The sequence below is a fragment of the Sinocyclocheilus rhinocerous genome, unplaced genomic scaffold (genome assembly GCF_001515625.1).
Source record: "Sinocyclocheilus rhinocerous isolate Xijiao unplaced genomic scaffold, SAMN03320098_v1.1 scaffold210, whole genome shotgun sequence".
In the NCBI taxonomy this organism is placed as follows: Eukaryota; Metazoa; Chordata; class Actinopteri; order Cypriniformes; family Cyprinidae; genus Sinocyclocheilus; species Sinocyclocheilus rhinocerous.
In genome coordinates this window covers 530,589-550,195 of record NW_015654490.1, presented here as the reverse complement: position 1 = coordinate 550,195, position 19,607 = coordinate 530,589, and the positions used below count along the sequence as shown (strand labels likewise).

At 40.1% G+C, this 19,607-nt stretch overlaps 2 protein-coding genes across 2 annotated transcripts in view; one reads left to right on the top strand and one right to left on the bottom strand.

Moving 5' to 3' along the window:
- The window catches only part of LOC107717044 (CMP-sialic acid transporter), a 14,545-nt gene extending 9,063 nt beyond the window's left edge, over nucleotides 1-5,482 (top strand). Inside the window, exons 4-9 of the mRNA XM_016523688.1 lie at nucleotides 1,139-1,298; nucleotides 2,798-2,950; nucleotides 3,162-3,228; nucleotides 3,303-3,479; nucleotides 3,651-3,785; nucleotides 4,622-5,482. Of these exons, the coding sequence (XP_016379174.1) occupies nucleotides 1,139-1,298; nucleotides 2,798-2,950; nucleotides 3,162-3,228; nucleotides 3,303-3,479; nucleotides 3,651-3,785; nucleotides 4,622-4,755 (826 nt within the window). The 3' untranslated portion in view covers nucleotides 4,756-5,482. The remainder of the gene's footprint in view (nucleotides 1-1,138; nucleotides 1,299-2,797; nucleotides 2,951-3,161; nucleotides 3,229-3,302; nucleotides 3,480-3,650; nucleotides 3,786-4,621) is intronic.
- Nucleotides 5,483-5,657: 175 nt separating this feature from the next.
- Nucleotides 5,658-17,703, bottom strand: LOC107717024 (probable arginine--tRNA ligase, mitochondrial). The gene is given in 17 exon segments (XM_016523669.1): nucleotides 5,658-6,184; nucleotides 6,294-6,357; nucleotides 7,009-7,039; nucleotides 7,042-7,082; nucleotides 8,610-8,662; nucleotides 8,664-8,792; nucleotides 9,285-9,435; nucleotides 9,761-9,837; nucleotides 9,919-9,979; nucleotides 10,085-10,180; nucleotides 10,990-11,096; nucleotides 12,583-12,717; nucleotides 12,864-13,022; nucleotides 13,878-14,011; nucleotides 14,212-14,267; nucleotides 16,696-16,831; nucleotides 17,655-17,703. Coding segments are annotated over 17 exon segments (1,566 nt in total). The 3' UTR covers nucleotides 5,658-6,097.
- Nucleotides 17,704-19,607: the final 1,904 nt, after the last annotated feature.

Sequence of the window (19,607 nt, the reverse complement as noted above, 5' to 3'; positions counted from 1 at the left end):
TGTGTGTGTGTGAGAGAGAGTGTCTGTCAGAGTTAGTGTGTGTGTGTCCTCCTCACCTGTGTGTGTGTGTGTGTGTGAGAGAGTGTCTGTCAGAGTTAGTGTGTGTGTCCTCCTCACCTGTGTGTGTGTGTGTGTGAGAGAGAGAGAGAGAGTGTCTGTCAGAGTTAGTATGCGTGTGTCCTCCTCACCTGTGTGTGTGTGTGTGTGAGAGAGAGAGAGAGAGTGTCTGTCAGAGTTAGTATGCGTGTGTCCTCCTCACCTGTGTGTGTGTGTGTGTGAGAGAGAGAGAGAGAGTGTCTGTCAGAGTTAGTATGCGTGTGTCCTCCTCACCTGTGTGTGTGTGTGTGTGAGAGAGAGAGAGAGAGTGTCTGTCAGAGTTAGTATGCGTGTGTCCTCCTCACCTGTGTGTGTGTGTGTGTGAGAGAGAGAGAGAGAGTGTCTGTCAGAGTTAGTATGCGTGTGTCCTCCTCACCTGTGTGTGTGTGTGTGTGAGAGAGAGAGAGAGAGTGTCTGTCAGAGTTAGTATGCGTGTGTCCTCCTCACCTGTGTGTGTGTGTGTGTGAGAGAGAGAGAGAGAGTGTCTGTCAGAGTTAGTATGCGTGTGTCCTCCTCACCTGTGTGTGTGTGTGTGTGAGAGAGAGAGAGAGAGTGTCTGTCAGAGTTAGTATGCGTGTGTCCTCCTCACCTGTGTGTGTGTGTGTGTGAGAGAGAGAGAGAGAGTGTCTGTCAGAGTTAGTATGCGTGTGTCCTCCTCACCTGTGTGTGTGTGTGTGTGAGAGAGAGAGAGAGAGTGTCTGTCAGAGTTAGTATGCGTGTGTCCTCCTCACCTGTGTGTGTGTGTGTGTGAGAGAGAGAGAGAGAGTGTCTGTCAGAGTTAGTATGCGTGTGTCCTCCTCACCTGTGTGTGTGTGTGTGTGAGAGAGAGAGAGAGAGTGTCTGTCAGAGTTAGTATGCGTGTGTCCTCCTCACCTGTGTGTGTGTGTGTGTGAGAGAGAGAGAGAGAGTGTCTGTCAGAGTTAGTATGCGTGTGTCCTCCTCACCTGTGTGTGTGTGTGTGTGAGAGAGAGAGAGAGAGTGTCTGTCAGAGTTAGTATGTGTGTGTCCTCCTCACCTGTGTGTGTGTGTGTGTGTGCTGCAGGGAGAGTGGAGACTGGGGCCGCTGCAGGAGTGTGGTGGTCAGTAATATTCTCAGGAGTCCGGTGGAGCTGCTGAAGCTGAGTGTGCCGTCGGTGGTCTATGCTGTCCAGAACAACATGGCCTTCGTGGCATTAAGTAACCTGGATGCTGCTGTCTACCAGGTATCTGAACACATGAGCTCCGGCTCCGAGCTTCACTTCCACACTAAAATAGACATTGAGGAAGAAGCGTCACGCAGCTCTCGCTGTAACACGTTTATAGTTCTCCAGTGTAACAGCAGCAGTCTGAAGGGCTTGTGCCGTCACCTGATAGAGCAGTGTGAAGAACAGACTGATAGTCCCTGAGCATCGTCCCGTCTGATGAAACTCACATCCAGCTGCATTTATAAACACAATTCTGTTAGATCAAGTCTACAGAACATATTCCGTGTTCAGTCTTCTGTCAGCTGAGACGCTGCCTGAGGAAACCAGAGAAGAGTGATGATGATCAAAATGAGTTTATTAAAGAATCTTAGTTGCATTTGTTTCAGATCATGACAAATATAACAAGTGTTATTAGACTAAATGACTTCATCAAAATCCCATAAAGCCTAGAACTGATATTCTGTTTTACTCATGAAGACCAACTCTCCATGAAACTCCACAATCGTAAGATTAAACAACAAGAGCCAGGAAAATACTCATGTAAAATTTAAAAGCATAATAAAATTGACAAAGGATTATGATTAAAAATCCCCAAAATAATGATTTAAACGACTAATGATTATAAAACAAATGTGACCCTGCAGCACAAAAGCAGTGTTAAGTCGCTGGGGTATATTTGTAGCAATAGCCAACAATACATTGTATGGGTCAAAATTATCCATTTTTCTTTTATGCCAAAAATCATTAGGATATTAAGTAAAGATCATGTTCATGAAGATATTTTGTAAATTTCCTACCGTAAATATATCAAGACTTAATTTTTGATTAGTAATATGCATTGCTAAGAACTTCATTTGGACAACTTTAAAGATGATTTTCTCAATATTTAGATTTTTTTGCACCCTCAAATTCCAGATTTTCAAATAGTTGTGTCTCAGCCAAATATTGTTATATCCTAACAAGCTTATTTATTGAGCTTTCAGATGATATAAAAATCTCAATTTCAAAAAAATTTACCCTTCTGACTGGTTTTGTGGTCCAGGGTCACAATTGAAGTGGATCCTCTGGTCCTGGGTATATGGGTGGTTTCTGACCAGATGAAAGGCCCCTTCACAGCAACACATGATAACAAGTTTATTCTAAGAGTCTTCTGCTGCTTTAAATCCTCCAGCTCTCTAATGTCCAGTGGATCCTGATTGGCTGTCAGTGTTTTTATTGTCCATCAGTTAGAAAAGTGATGCCATTGATATCGTTACTCTGTGTTGTTATTGCTCGCCAGTGCACTCTGAAGCCACTTGTCTCATAAGTAAACCGTAAATCTGTCTTCTTTGTCCCGCTGCTGTCAGTCACAGGGAGAGTCTCGCCGTACCTGTTTTTCTCGTTGAATATCCTGTTTGAGTCGTACATGCCTCAGATTCTGGGAGCGCTGAGATCAGCGTGTGATGCTTCTTCACGTGAATAAGTGCTTTCTGCTGGGTGGGGAAAGGTGAGTTTGAATGCGGCTGTGTGTGTGTCAGGTGACGTATCAGCTGAAGATCCCCTGCACGGCGCTGTGTACGGTGCTGATGCTCAGCCGCTCTCTGAGCCGCCTGCAGTGGTTCTCAGTCTTCATGCTGTGTGGAGGAGTCACGCTGGTGCAGTGGACGCCGCCGCAGGCCACCAAAGTCCAGGTACAGCTGCAGGAGATCCCATAGGAGCCCATTCACTGCCTGCTTCAAACCTGTACAGTCTAGATAGCAGCCTCCAGAGCATTGCACACCACCAGTCAAAACCTTTTAATGTTTCTGCAAGAGTCTCTTCTGCTCAGCAAGGCTGCATTTATTTGATCAAAAATACAGTAAAAACGGTATTTTCTGTATGATCCGTGTCGCTGTGCTTCAGGTGGAGCAGAACCCGTTCCTGGGCTTCGTGGCGATCGCGGTGGCGGTGCTCTGCTCCGGGTTTGCAGGTACGATGTGTTCAGTCGTGTTTATGATCAGGGTTTCTGGTGAGGAGCATCAGTGACGCTCTGTTTGGGATCAGGTGTGTACTTCGAGAAGGTCCTGAAGAGTTCGGACACGTCTCTGTGGGTGCGTAACATCCAGATGTACCTGTCGGGAATCGTGGTGACCCTCATAGGGGTCTTCGTGACGGACGGGGCCCAGGTCCTGGAGAAGGGCTTCTTCTACGGATACACGCCGTGGGTCTGCGTAGTCATCTGTGAGTAGCTCCTGCGTGACCTTTACTCCTGCTCTCTGAAGTGGTGTGTGTTTGGAGGATGGGGCTCACTGAGCAGGAACGTCCTGTGTATTTAAACACGCCCGTCATTGTGAGCGCAGAGCTCCTGAATGCTGCTGCAGCGGTTTGACGGGTTTCTCTCTCTGCCTGCAGTTCTGGCCAGCGTGGGAGGAATGTACACGTCTGTGGTGGTCAAATACACCGATAACATCATGAAGGGCTTCTCCGCGGCCGCTGCCATCGTCCTGTCCACCGTGGCGTCCGTCGTTCTCTTCGGCCTGCAGATCAGTGAGTGCATCGCTCAGTCACGTTGTATTCTGATCAGCTGGTGTATATACAGTTGAAGTCAAAAGTTTACATACACCTTGCAGAATCTGCAAAATGTTAATTATTTTACCAAAATAAGAGGGATCACACAAAATGCATGTTATTGTTTATTTAGTACTGACCTGAATAAGATATTTCACATAAAAGAAGTTTACATATAGTCCACAAGAGAAAATAAGAGTTGAATTTATAAAAATGACCCCGTTCAAAAGTTTAGAAATAAAATGCTGTATAATCAGTGTGAGTGATATATGAACTCCAAAAAGCCTTCAGAATATAGACAGGAAAAGTGTGGAGTGTGTAAGTGCTGCAGAAGTGGAGAAAAACTCACCGCCTTTAAAGAAACCGAAATCTACAGACGCAAGTAGATAAAGTGTAATAAACACTAGCATTCATGTTTTTGAATGTTTTCTTTTACAAGTCTGAAAGAAGACATGTTATGGAGCAAAACAGAGCAAAATCTCAGAATAGACCAATGCATGAAAAACACTTGATTTTGAGGTGTCCTTGTTACAGTGCGATTATACATTGAAGTACTGAGTAATATTAACTATGTGTATTTATTATATGCTTAAGGTTAGGATTTGGCTTCGGGTTACTTGCATGTAATTATGCATTGTTTGTTGTTGTTATAACGGTTAGTACATGAAACAACCTTAAAATAAAGTGTTACAATACAGAACAGATACATCTTTTGAATGTAATCTTGAATTAGAATGCTTTGAGCTGCTGTTGTCCAGCGCAGCCTCGTGGTGTGTTGTGGTGTGTTGTGCTCACACACTCTTGGCTCTCTGCAGCGGTGGCTTTCCTCGGCGGAGCGCTGCTGGTGTGTGTGTCCATCTACCTGTACGGCCTGCCCAAACAAGACCCCAGCAGAGTGCAGAAGCCCAGCTCAGACGGAGAGGACACACAGAGACTCATCGCAGTCTGAGGGACAGACACACATCTGCCCTGCTGGACAGGAGGAGACTCTGGGTTGTTTTATTTCTCTCGGTGTAATTTCATTTCTAGGTCTTGATGCAGATGCACTGATGCCAAACCCTACACTGAATGTCCCTGTGCTCTTCCGACAGGTTTATTCTTTAGATTGCCAATGTTATTTGTATAAGTGCTCTTAAATATTGACGCAAGCTGAACGCAAGGATCCTTATGGGTTTGGAAAGCTGTAAATTACAGAGCGAATGTTGAATCCTGTGTTTAGGGAAGGCCTCGTCATCCGGGGTGGTCTCTGAATGTTGGCTCTTACGGACTGATGCGTTCACACGCGGCGTCTGAATCCAGACGTGATTAAACCTGAGGACAGACTACATGCATCAGTCCCAATCCTCTTCAGATGTAAAAGCACTTTCCTTTACATGCGCTTCACAGTTATTCCACACAAAACTTTGTGATGCGTTTAGAAATGGAGAAAGATGTCACTGGAGCTGCTGCCCTATTATAAAAATGTTGAACACTAAAGAAAATATGATTCATTTCGTCCACCAGCGTTGGGGGTAACGCAAGTTATGCGATCAGATTACTTTCAAGTAACTAGTAAAGTAATGCATTACTTTTGAATTTACAACAAAATATCTGTTTCTTTTTCAAACAAGTAACTCAAGTAATTGTTTTTCTATGTATTCCCCGACTCCTCTCCTGTTCCTGTGTTGATGCAGAGGCGCTTCCTTCAGTCTGAGGATCATTCGTTTCACTTTTGGTGCGAAAGGGCCTTTACAGCTGCCAAAACTATAACTTCTGGATTAAAAAAAACAACAACTCCAGCTCAGGTGACAAAAACTAACGCAAAAGTAACAGAACACGCTACTTTCCATAAAAAGTAACTAATGCAATACGGTATATATTACTTTTCAAAGTTACTTTCCCAACTCCGTTTCCATTGATCAGTTCGTAATAAGTGCGTAAACATATGCATCACAGCACTGCAGTTATTTTGAAATCCGATTGAGAACATAGGATTCAGCAGTTTCTGATGAATTGATTTACATGAAGGCTCTGCCGTCTGAATGATGGGGCAGCATGTAAACGTAGCTACTGTCTGGGTTTTTATTTCGGCAGTGGCTTGGAAATGAAGGTCCAAGCTATCCAGCGCTGCTATGGAAGGCTGTTAGCAGCACTACAACACACTTCTGTATCTGATACGGGCCAGAACGACATCTAGGCATCTTGTTCTCAGTGGCTTGCATAGTGTACTTCCAAAGTGAATGCACTTGCTGTACCAGGAAACGAACACGCACAAACAAAGAAGACTTTTATTTAGAGATTGACAAACAAGTTCACATTTTCTCCACCAGCGTGATACCCAGAATCCTCATGCCGTTGGCCAGAACCGAGCGGACGGCACTGAACAGACACAGTCGGGCCTGAGGAAACAAAGACACCATCAAGCGTGACTTCATTACAAGCGCAGCTGCTTGACGCAGCACATGGGAGTAATACCGCGCACGATGAGTGCATGTAATCTGTGTTTACCTGAGCCACGGCCGCTGCGCTTCCCTTCACGGGCAGCTCTCGATGAGCCGAGGACACCAGGTGACTGAACACACACAGAAACATCTGCATTAATCCAGACACACGTTTGAAAACACGTCTTCTGCTCTGCGTTTTCATCCAAGCGATTTGAAGCAGCTTTCACAAGGGGATACAAGTGAAAGTGCTGCAGGCGGGCCTGTGAAAGCGGAGCTTCTCTGAAAACCATCCCTCATGCTTGGTCATGTGACACACTGTACCAATAGATATCAGTTTATTCCAGTGCCTGTTATGTACTGTTCACGTTTCAAAAGATGCTACTTTGTACGCATTACATTCCTGCACAGACGACGGAATATTTACTCACAATTGCTGATGATGATGGCAGTTGCGTATTAAACCATATGACCAGAAGGATCACGTCAAAAGGCATAACTAAAAGTGGGAAACTGCATTTTTTTTTCAGGCTTGAGGATGTCAATGAGAAAATCTGTCAGCTGCAGTAAATGCAGCATCTGTATTAATGGTACATTTATTAAAATGAATGATTTTTTGGTTTACAATAAAAACTATTTTAACAAAACACCCAATGTGTTCATCATTTTGTAGATGCGGAGCTAAAAAAGACTCACTTTGCTGCAGCGGATGTGGTGATAGAGTTCCCCAGCAGAGCTGAATGCACTACAAGACCTCTGCTGAAGTGATGAGAGACCTGCACCTGAGGGTCATCAGGAAGATGAGCAGGTGTCGGGCTGCAGCTCATTCACCGACTGAAGCAGAACTTCATCATATCTGCAAACCATCAGCGGGTGAGTCAAAACAAAGCCTTTACAATCACAAAATAAAGCCTACATTTACTACTACTACTAATAATAATAATTATGGAAGCTCGTTTCTGCCACTGAATAAAAAAATAAATGGGTAATTACGACTTTTTCTCTCACAATTCTGACTTTTTTTCCTCAGAATTGTGAGATGTAAACTTGCAATTGTGAGAAATTAAGTCAGAATGGCGAGATAAACGGCCAATTCTTTTTGTTCTCAGAATTGCATGATATAAAGTCAGAATTGTGAGATATAAACTCGCAATTCTGAGAACATATCAGTCTTTTTTTCTCCTTAGAACTGGACTTTGTAACTCGCAATTCTGAAAAAAAGTCTGAATTGCAAGTTTATATGATGCAATTCTGAGATGTAAACTCACAATTGCGAGGTAAAAAAGTCAGAATTGTGAGATTAAAAGTCAGAATTACCTTTTTTATTCAGTGGTGGAAACGGGCTTCCATAAATAATACATATTTTTAAAAATATGCAGTTATATTTTCATTTATTTTGGTTAAATGTTAAGGTAAATTGTTGTTGACCTGATTATTTGTTCATAATTGTATCAAAACTGCATACTGGTTATCATAGATTTAAACAATTATTAGTCATATGTGACCCTGGAGCACAAAAGCAGTGTTAAAGGGGTCATATGATGCTTTTTTAAAGATAATTATTTTGTGTATTTGGTGTAACAGAATATGTTGACATGCTTTAATGTTCAAAAAACACATTGCTAAGAACTTCATTTGAACAACTTTAAAGATGATTTTCTCAATATTTAGATTTTTTTGCACCCTCAGATTCCAGATTTTCAAATAGTTGTATCTCAGCCAAATATTGTCCGATCCTAACAAAACCATACATCAATGAAAGCTTATTTATTCAGCTTTGAGATAAATCTCTATTTCCCAAAAAAAAGACCCTTATGACTGGTTTTGTGCTCCAGGGTCACATATAAAAACACCACAGGTCAGTCTCTCGGTCGTCCACTCCTCTAACAGCTCTGCACTGGTATAAGAGATGAATAATTAACCATGGACTGCTGAATTACAGAAAAATAACACAACTGAGGCAGTAAACTTATACCAGCATTACCACATCTCAAGACATTTGTCAGGTTTCAGTCCTTAAAACCATCTCGTTTCTTGTGCATCTCATCACAAGCCTTCGTTGCTCATTCTCAAACATTATATATGCCATTATCAGAGAGAGAGGTTTGTGTGTGTTTGAACAAGACAAAAGTAGTAGGGAAAACACTGAAATGGTTAGCCGCTTTTTTCATTTTTAGACACATTTGTTTGCTTTATCAGTGTCTGTGTGGGTTTGGTTCTTTTGCTGTTGTGAGCTGTAAGGAAGTAACTGAAATGATGGGGAACAGTACTGCGGTTGATAGACCTGGAACAACTTCACAGCTGTGCATTTTCCTGGAGAATAACTGCACACATGCCAGCGCTCACAGATTCATCCCACTGCTGTGATGAAGGTGAAGCTCACATGAGCAGGTGCTGGAGAACCGAGACGCTTCTGCTGTCCACCAGAGGAGAGACCGTCACAGCAGGAGTGCGTCTCACTCGCATGTCTTCTCAGCAAACTGTGAACACAAACATGAACATCAACACTCACGAGCAGACCATCCACAGCCTGACACGCTCCAGCTGTCTGGACTCTCATTCTGATGGCACCCATTCACTGCAGAGCATCCATTGTGATGCAATGCTACATTTCTCCAAATCTCCAAAAGTAAATTTGACATCTTTCTCTCTTCTGACCAACATAATCAATCTCTCTAATATGTATTTTCCTCTTTTAAGTCACAGAAACAAGATATAACAATATATAACTATAAAAGTTTACCAACTGATCAGGGTTAGGAATGTTCAGTTATGGTTAGGGATGGTCAGTTATGGTTAGTGATGGTCAGTTATGGTTAGGCGTGGCCAGTTATGGTTAGTGATGGTCAGTTATGGTTAGGAATGTTCAGTTATGGTTAGGAGTGGCCAGTTATCGTTAGGGATGGCCAGTTACGGTTAGTGATGGTCAGTTATGGTTAGGGATGGTCAGTTATGGTTAGGGATGTTCAGTTATGGTTATGGTTAGGGATGGTCAGTTATGGTTATGGTTAGTTATGGTTAAGGTCAGTTATGGTTAGGGATAGTCAGTAATGGTTAGGGTAATCAGTAAGTGTTTTCTCTCACTGCTGGACTGCCTCATGTTGTTGAGCATCCTGCTGCGAGCCTCCTCCAGCACGTCCTCCAGGAACACCACCTCCCCGCGGCGCGTGCTCATGCCCTGCACCAGCCCGAATGCCACATGAACACACCTGACACACACACACACACTTATGCTGTAATAGTTAAATGGTTTTCAGTGAAGTGAAATAGAAGAGAATGTATTGAAGGACCTGAGGATGAGGGAGCGGATCTAGAAAATAATTTTTAGGGTGGCAAACGGGTGGCATGGGGTCTATGAGGGGTGGCAACACCAAAGCAAGCCCCCATGCATAGTTTTTTTTTAAGTCAATACACAACATAAAAAACAGCAACTGCATAGCAAGAGCCTAGCAACCACCCAGAATATCCTAGCAACACTTTAGCAAACATCAAGAACATCTAACTGACCAAACCATTTAGAGTGTGTGTGTGTACCTCTCTGCCCACTGGTGTCCCATGGCTCGCAGGATGTGAAAGAGCTGCTGGAAGTGGCCTGTCTGACTCTTATCTGTCTTAAAGAGGGAAGGAGAGCGGAGCTGATGCAGAGAGTGACAGAGCTGTGTGGTTTAGCAGTGATTTCTCATGGTTCTTACCACATAAATCATCTCATCAAAGCCGAACCTCTGCTTCCTGTCCAGCGCAGCTGCGACATCTCTAAACAAACAGAAATGACACGTGTTACGGCAGGAGACGACTCCGTAAACTCTACACGAGCGTGTGTGTGTGTGTGTGTGTGGGTCAGAGAGGTGCGTGACACACCTGGTGATGTACAGAGACGTCCCATCACTGCGCACCAGTGTGGCGTAAGACGACATATCGCCCGCTCCAGACAGATCCACCACAGCCGTGCCCTTCCTGTGCAACAACCAATCACTGGCAGTTACCACACCACCATTCATTATGTCTGACTGACAGATGTGTCCTTTCAAGGAATACTTCACACAAATAACCGTTTGAAGTGACAAGGTGTCCATAATCAATAACCCAGTGAAAAAGTGCATCTGCTGTTGTCTCTCACATCAAAACCCAGCCACATATTAGTTTAGAGCGGTTTAAACGCTGCTTGATCTGTGCAGATTTCTCTCCTGATTCACACCAGAACACTTTTTCACTGGAGGAAGAGTTATTATGGATTATGGACTCGTATTTTAGTTAAAAACTAGATGATCTATTCACTATCATATTGGCGAAACTGATCTGGCAATGCGATGCATTGTGTTTGCACTCTGGAGAGAATCAAAGGGTTTATTTTTGTCAGTGCTGAGTCCAGTGAAAGGCAAGCTTGAGAATCCTCTCATAACAAAACTGAATGAGATCGCGATGAACTAAGACGAGCGACAGCTTTTTAGTGAATATAAAGGCAGTGCTCTTTGTGTGCTTTCTAGGCTATACAGCCAATAATCCATTCAGAATTTGTACAGAACTTTTATTTTTCACAGCGTGTCACATACACACTGCAAAGTTTCGGGAACGAAGTGATTCACACTTGAAAGAGCAAAGGACGGGACAAAAATGTAGGTGAAAATGCTGTGTTGGAGCAGTTTTCACAGCAGCTCATATTCAGGCAATCGCATGGAGTTTTATGTGGCAGAAGGCTATATGTTTCAAAGTCAGACAAATTAGCATCTGTTGATTTCATCTTATGTGTGGATTGCTGGTCGTACTCGGTGGTCTTTAAGAGTCCTGTGGTCGTCAGCTCGTCCAGCACACTCTGGGTTTGACTCTGATGAAACGCCTCTCCAGAGTAATGGTCAAAGTCAACTCCTAAACGCTGAGAGAGCACAGACACCGCCGTCAACAACACAACACATCTTCATTCCTCACCGACAGATATTTGTTCTGTAATCTCTGTTTCTCAGAACACAAGACTTCATATCTTCATTTTGCATCTCAACTAAATGTATCCTGATTTAAGAACATCTGGATATTTAAGAACATCTGGATATTTATGTTGGAAAACGACAAGAATACTGAGGAAGATAATCATTTTTGCATTTTCATTCAAGTCAATGTAAGACTTTCTGTACTTTTTAAGGCCTTAATTTGAGAACGGGTGATTAAAGATTTTTTTAAGACCCTGTATGTTTATATACGGCTGTCATAATAACAGGCTTTTATGGCAGAGAGCTTAAACAATTATATTATTAGCAATGTGCTCAAACTCAAGATGATGGAGCAGGTCACATGTCTCTTTCTATTCATTATCGTGAGTTACGCTCAGTTTTTGACAGACACTCAAGAAGTTCAGTTTATGCGGCTTCCAACAACACAACACATCTTCATTCCTCACCGACAGATATTTGTTCTGTAATCTCTGTTTCTCAGAACACAAGACTTCATATCTTCATTTTGCATCTCAACTAAATGTATCCTGATTTAAGAACATCTGGATATTTATGTTGGAAAACGACAAGAATACTGAGGAAGATAATCATTTTTGCATTTTCATTCAAGTCAATGTAAGACTTTCTGTACTTTTTAAGGCCTTAATTTGAGAACGGGTGATTAAAGATTTTTTTAAGACCCTGTATGTTTATATACGGCTGTCATAATAACAGGCTTTTATGGCAGAGAGCTTAAACAATTATATTAGTAGCAATGTGCTTTTGGGTCAAAACAACTCAAGATGATGGAGCAGGTCACATGTCTCTTTCTATTCATTATCGTGAGTTACGCTCAGTTTTTGACAGACACTCAAGAAGTTCAGTTTATACATGCGGCTTCATGAAAGGAGTGTTGAATATTATACATGAAAATACACTGATTTTAAGAGTTTGTTCTTCATTTTAGCCTTTAATAGTATAGTATTGTATGACTTGACAGGGTTACCTGTACAGTTTACAGCATTGTTTGAGAGAGATTTAAGAAAAATCGACATGCACCTGAAATATGTTCAATACGAATCAATATCAAATATCCAGTCAAATGCTCATTAGAATATCAAACTTGCCGAAGTCACAGATGATGTGAAGATGCATAAGAAATCCTGAACGGAAACACCTGAAATGTGATTTTAAAAATGTGCATAAAATTGGCATAATTTAATGCATTAGGCAAAGGCAGAATCTAGAGTTTCGCATTAGTTAAAATACACATTAAAATGATTTAATTTCACATTTTAATTGCACTCAACCAATGCACGGCATTCCTCAAACGCAGCTTTGTTATTATTTTATTATTTATTTATTTTTTGTTTTGAGTGCAAGCACTCCCAGATATGAACACATAAATCCCTCACGAACGAGACCTGATATTACCTGATAGATGCGTTTATATTCGTCCACCGTGATCTCACGAAACTGCCTCCAGAGCGCCAGGGCCTGCTCCTCGCGCCGCTCCAGACGTCTGAAGAACTCTGCGGCGGCCGAACACACGCTCTCATCGCGCTCGGCCTACATTTTAATTGCACTCAACCAATGCACGGCATTCCTCAAACGCAGCTTTGTTATTATTTTATTATTTATTTATTTTTTGTTTTGAGTGCAAGCACTCCCAGATATGAACACATAAATCCCTCACGAACGAGACCTGATATTACCTGATAGATGCGTTTATATTCGTCCACCGTGATCTCACGAAACTGCCTCCAGAGCGCCAGGGCCTGCTCCTCGCGCCGCTCCAGACGTCTGAAGAACTCTGCGGCGGCCGAACGCACGCTCTCATCGCGCTCGGCCTCGCGGTTCACCTGAACATACACCTGCAGAACAACAGATGTGAGCGCGTGCAAGCCGGTGCAAACCAAACACATTTATTTGGCAACTTTTAGCAACTTTTGATAAGTGACTCAAATGATAAAAAGGCACACATTTTCCATCTAAATTACACAAAAAGAAGAAAGCAAAGATGCTTAGCAGTACACACAACACATGAATTAAGTTAGCTGCTATTTTCAGTTGTTCCGTTTAATAATAATAATTGAATAATTAAATCACTGTTCATTTATGATACACCTTGTTAGTAGCTTGTACCTGCGTTTGTCGATCATTTAGTACACTAGGAAAAATATCTAGAAAAATGGAAAAGGTACTACCAATTTTCCAGGACAAATCCATAATCCATTATCCGTTGTAACCCGAAAACACAAAATACAATAATTAAAAAAAAAAAACCTGTGAAAAATCAATACGCAAAATTCCTTCATGTTAACATAGTAGATTGTGCCCTATTTTGACACTCATCTTAGAGTGTAGCATACTAACTAACTACTAATACACTGCTTCAAACTATAATTGTTCAGAATGTATAGTTTTACTAGTTTACTATCTAAAACCTTAAATTGTTCAAAAATGTGTAAGTGTTCAATATTTCAATGTTGTTTTTTTAAAAATAGCTATTTATATTTTAATATTATACTATGCATTTATATTATTTTACGAACAAATCTAAATTAACACATAATTTTTGATATTTTTTTTGGGGTCAACAGCTTATAAAAACGTAGTTCTGGTTTTGTTAGCATGTTTGCTGTACACCTTTCACACAGCAGCTTTTAGACATTGTTCTGTATTTTGTTATAAGTCAGAAATGACAAGGAGGCAGCTTCCCGCAATACAGAGTCAATGAAGAGCATTGCATTGTTAATAACGGTAACAGGTAACTTACCAAACTGCATTCCCCAGGCGCCCAAATAATTGACTCGAATGACCTCCTTCCCCAAGGCCTTCTTTAGGTTGGCAATGAAGTTTCCTCCAAAAGAAACAGAGCTCATAATTTAAGCTGAGAACATGTGTTTGTGAAGGACTGTTTTATTAAAATCATCTGTTCAATACAAACACAGAATATTTGTACACCAGTCCTCCCTCTGCTGGTGACAGAGGGAACTAGTTTAACAGGAACGCATTGCATTTGACACTTGCAGAACTATTTCAACAGAGTAATGACCTTACCGATTATAGTGGAGCGCAGGTGTTCGGCGTGAAATTTCTTAGCGATGTTTGGAGAACTAAAGCACAGAGAGTTCAGTGTATAACACCACAGAGCCACAGGCTACATCACAACATGCTGTAAGCTAACGGGTGTGCTACTCACAGTGTACGCATGCCAAAACAAGGCTTTCCTTCACCACAACACAGTTACTTACACCTAGTTGGCACTAACTAATGTACTAAGATGGAGCTATTAAAACACATTTAGCATCTTCTTGTAGCCATAGACTGTCTAATTTAACGAAACTAGCTACGAGTCTAATTTATTCTCTGTAGTCTTTGAGAGAGCTCTTTTGACTTGGCCATATGTATGTGTAACAGCTCAACAAAATTACATCTTGTTAAAGAGTTTCCAAAGACTTATTTTTGTTTTAACACATTTCTTTTTACCCTACCATGCAAATAAGTGACTTAAAAACAGCAGCGTTGAATAATAATGACATGGCTGTATTAAAAAAAACTCCAAAATATCTCATTATATACTGACACCATCACTTTTAATATGCCACTAAACTGTTATAGATGCTATTTTAAACATTTTGGATCTTCAGAAAAGCTTACATTTATAATGTATTAACCTCTTAACTGTTAGGCCTCTTCAGAAGAAACCGAACCTTGACCCTTCTGTTTATTCTAATTTTAGACCTATTTGAAATGTGCCTTTTATTGCAAAGATTTGAGAAAAAGTTGTATTCAATCAATTGCAGGATTTTTTGAGTGCCAATTCAATCCAATTCAAGGCTTTAGAGTGCGCCATAGTATTGAAACAGCTCTTTTGAAAGTATGTAATGATGTATTCATCTCTACAGACTCTACAATTCTGTTATTTTAGTACTTTTAGACCTAACAGCAGCGTTTGATACAGTTAGTCATTCCATTCTTTTCTCATCTAGAGCACTATGTGGGCCTACAGGGTAATGTTCTGAAATAGTTTGCATCTTACTTGCATAACAGATGTTGTGCAGTTAATATTGCAAACCACACTGCATCTGTAGCCAAGCTTACCTGTGGAGTCCCACAAGGCTCTATTCTTGCTCCCATTTTGTTTTCTCTTTATATGCTTCCGTTGGGGAATATTTTTAGGAAACATGGAATTTCCTTCCATTGCTTTGCAGATGACATTCAAATCTACTTACCATTAAAAAAAAAGGAGATATAAATGATTTCGAAGTCTTGGCAGCCTGTTTGAAAGACTTAACTAATTGGATGTCTACAAATTTCTTGCATCTTGAATCGAAAACTGAGATTATTGTGTTTGGTCCAGCATCCTCCTCAGTCACTTTAAAAGCAAAGTTCTCTCAATTTAAGTTTGATTTGAAACCACATGTTAAATATTTGGGCTATATTATAGATAGTCACCTTAAAATAGATAAGCAAGTTAATTCAATTGTTAGGTCTTGCTTTTCCCATCTTCGTCAAATCTCAAAAATCAAGTCATTTCTTAATTTTATAGACACAAAAAAGATTATTCATGCTTTAATTTTATCACGGCTGGACTATTGTAATAGTCACGTATTTTTGCGCACACGTAAGCGGGAGTACTTGCCTCCCTCCATTGGCTGCCTGCAAGATATAGGATTGATTTTAAAGTACTTATATTTGTTTACCAGTCTATTCATAAGTATGCTCCTACATACCTTTCTGACCTTATTTCAATTCATCAGGTAGTCGGTCCCAATCTTTGGAATAGCTTACCACAACACATTAGATCCGCACCCACTTTGTCCATTTTTAAGCATAAACTTAAAGACTACTTTTTCTCTCTTGCTTTTAAATAATGTGTATATATGTGGCCTTTTGTGTTTTTCTTCTCTTAACTCTGTTTCAGGGTTATATTGTTTTCTTTTTGTTGGGAGGATCCCCAAATCCAGGTGTGAATAACTTGTTGCATCTTTCCCAAAAAGACTCATGGCTGTATTAGATCAAAAGGGTGCTTCTACTAAATACTGAGCAAAGGGTCTGAATACTTAGGACCATGTGATATTTCAGTTTTTCTTTTTTAATAAATCTGCAAAAATGTCAACAATTCTGTGTTTTTCTGTCAATATGGGGTGCTGTGTGTACATTAATGAGGAAAAAAAATGAACTTAAATGATTTTAGCAAATGGCTGCAATATAACAAAGAGTGAAAAATTTAAGGGGGTCTGAATACTTTCCGTACCCACTGTATGTGGCCTTTTGTGTTTTTCTTCTCTTAACTCTGTTTCAGGGTTATATTGTTTTCTTTTTGTTGGTATTTAGTTTTATCTTTGAATTGTAAAGCACCTTGGACAATGAACATTGTAATTATATGGTGCTATATAAATAAAAAGATAAGACTAAGAGCAAATATTGTTGGCTTAAAACAGATGAAGAGTTGGCAGGCCTGTGCTGCAGTTCAGTGGATGTTTGGCGCTATAGGGTCTCTGTGCCGGTCACAGGACTGAGATCGATGAATGAACCCACCTAAACTCCACCAGCGTCCTTCCTCCCTGCAGAAGACGCAGAAACTCACTCTTCACGCCAAACCCGTCTGGATCTGAGCGCAGCTGCTCTAGGAGTTTCTGAAGAAAACACAGCGTGTGAGAGACATCCAGACACACTTTAATTAAAAATAAATCACAATGAAATGGAAGTAGCAACAGATCTTTACTTCAGTATTGTGACCAGTGTTGGGGGTAACACATTACAAGTAACGCCAGTTACGTAATCAGATTACTTTTTTCAAGTAACTAGTAAAGTAACGAATTACTTTTTAATTTAGAAGGAAATATCTGCGTTACTTTTTCAAATAAGTAACGGCAGTTACTTTGTTTCCATGTATTGAGTGACAGCTCTGGTGTTGCCATGGTGACAGACATCAGGAGTAAGTGCAGAGCCTTGTGTGTTACTGTAGTTCTAGACTAAATATGAACATGTGTTTACTCATCTCACCTGCACAAATCACCTTACGACAGAGTTCACGTGTGTGATTGTGACAATCTCATCATACGAATGATCATATGTTGATAAATGTGGCGGCAGAAAACAATCGTCATTAGAATAACACGCCCCTAAAAACACCCTGGTTTAGAAGCCTCGCCCTAGAGTTTACGACACGGAGAAACGAAACCCGGCCTAAAAGAGGAGGTAATCTCATCAAAGAGAGATTGATTTTACTCCAAAAACACCCGTTAACCTTGTAACTGCAAACAATTACATTAATTTATGTGTATATTAAATACCGGTAAATATAAGGAAACCTTTACAAACATAAACATTATTTAGCCTATTTAGTTCCTTTCACTCCACAACAAATCCTTTACATTTAACGGTGTTACAAAAAAATGACAAAATAAGCAGCTATAAAATTATATATTAAACTTTAATATAAAAAATAAATAAATCATGCTATATGCTAGTGGCATTTATTATAAACAGCTCACAAACGTCAAGCAAAGCTGAAACGGCATTGGGCTCACGAGCCTCTCTCATTCGACTAGAATACAAATGTTTCCATTTTTTGCCATATTTGTAACATTTGTTTGCTTAACTATTATTCATTATGTAGCCTAAACATGGCTTTATACTTCACTCATGTTCCAATATCCGCGTAAAATCCTTCACAAGCATACAAATGTTTGTTTGGGCGCTGCACGCTGATTTCACAGCGGACCTTTTAAAATAAACAGTGACTTTTATGTTTGGTTGACTGTATTTTAGCTTGATGATGAATGGCTGAAATGTCAGGCAATGCTAGAAGAACTAATGTTGTCTGTGTGTGCGCGAGCGCGATCAGATGGATTAAATCAAATAAAGATATAAAGAAAAGAAATAAAATGCATTAAGAGTGTCACAAAAACGAGCGTAGCATATAGGCTACTTGTAGCACAGTTTTTTTTTCTTTTGTTAAGAGAAATATATTTTGTGTACTTTTTTTTATAGACTTAATTTCTGTTTTTCTCTCAACACAGGAACAGGAGAGGCGTCAGTGAATAAAAGTTGAAAGTAATGCATTACTTTACTAGTTACTTGGAAAAGTAATCTGATTACATCATTCATGTTACCTGTAATGTGTTACTCCCAACACTGGTCAAAACATTTAAAAAAAATGAAATGTATGCATGGACGAATCATTCACAATGAGATCTATAATAACTGGACTGTATTCTCAGTGAAGTTGTGGTTTGGGGTTCTGAGGAAATTACAATTAGAAAAACAGGCTAAAAGTGGATAGTGTATGACTCCGGCAAACACAACAAACTCAAGCTCCTGGCGGGAGTTTGGTTGCAAGGATTTAATAAGACTCTGTATAACTCCCAAATTAATAGCAATACGCACAGGTGAACAGAGTCTGGAGGCAATGTGGAACCTCAATGGCTAACCATTTCCAAATACAACAGCACTGGCATGAAGTGTCAGCTGTACCATAGGAAACATGTTGGTGGACCAGTGGTTGGGAATTGTAAACCAAATATACTGTATGGAGAGACCTATACATTTACAGTTAGACCGAACATGGACAAATGTATTAAGTATTGGGATAAATGGATTGTGTACACATATCATTGAGGATAAGTGTAATACTGTACTCCAAAGAATGTATGGAAACTGTAGTGTCTTGACTTTGTAATGCCCATGATGTTTTCAATACAAATAAAAGTGAAAAAAAAGTCACCAGGCTCTTCCAAACACCCGTGAGAGGTGTATCATTTATATTTTTGCTAATCTTAGTGTGAGAATATTTCGTGATATTCTCATCGTGTCATATCTGTTAAGATGAATTGCTATCCTTAGCCCATTAAATAAAAAATGTATATTGTAGAATTGTATTATAAATATTGTATATAACATTATACACTGAACAAAATTATAAACGCAACACTTTTGTTTTTGCCCCCATTTTTCATGAGCTGAACTCAAAGATCTAAGACTTTTTCTATGTACACAAAAGGCCTATTTCTCTCATACCTGATGGCTGTGCTTTTGGCAGCCAGTAAGAAAGCAATCCCACGTAAATGGTTCAAACAAGAGAGACCAACTTTAGATGATTGGATAGATGTGACCATAGAGATTTATACAATGGAAAAGATCACTTTTTTGGTTAATTTAAAGAAGGATGCCTTTCTGGGAAAATGGAGGAAATGGGTTGAATATGTATGAGAAAGAAGGTCTGATTTTGTTGCTATAAATAAAAAAAAGGATGATCAATACATAGAAAGATACATGTAATATAATATATGCTTGTGTGTGTATATTACATGTTTGCGAATATGCATGTACTCTGCTTAATATCTATATACAGTGGGTACGGAAAGTATTCAGACCCCCTTAAATTTTTCACTCTTTGTTATATTGCAGCCATTTGCTAAAATCATTTAAGTTAATTTTTTTTCCTC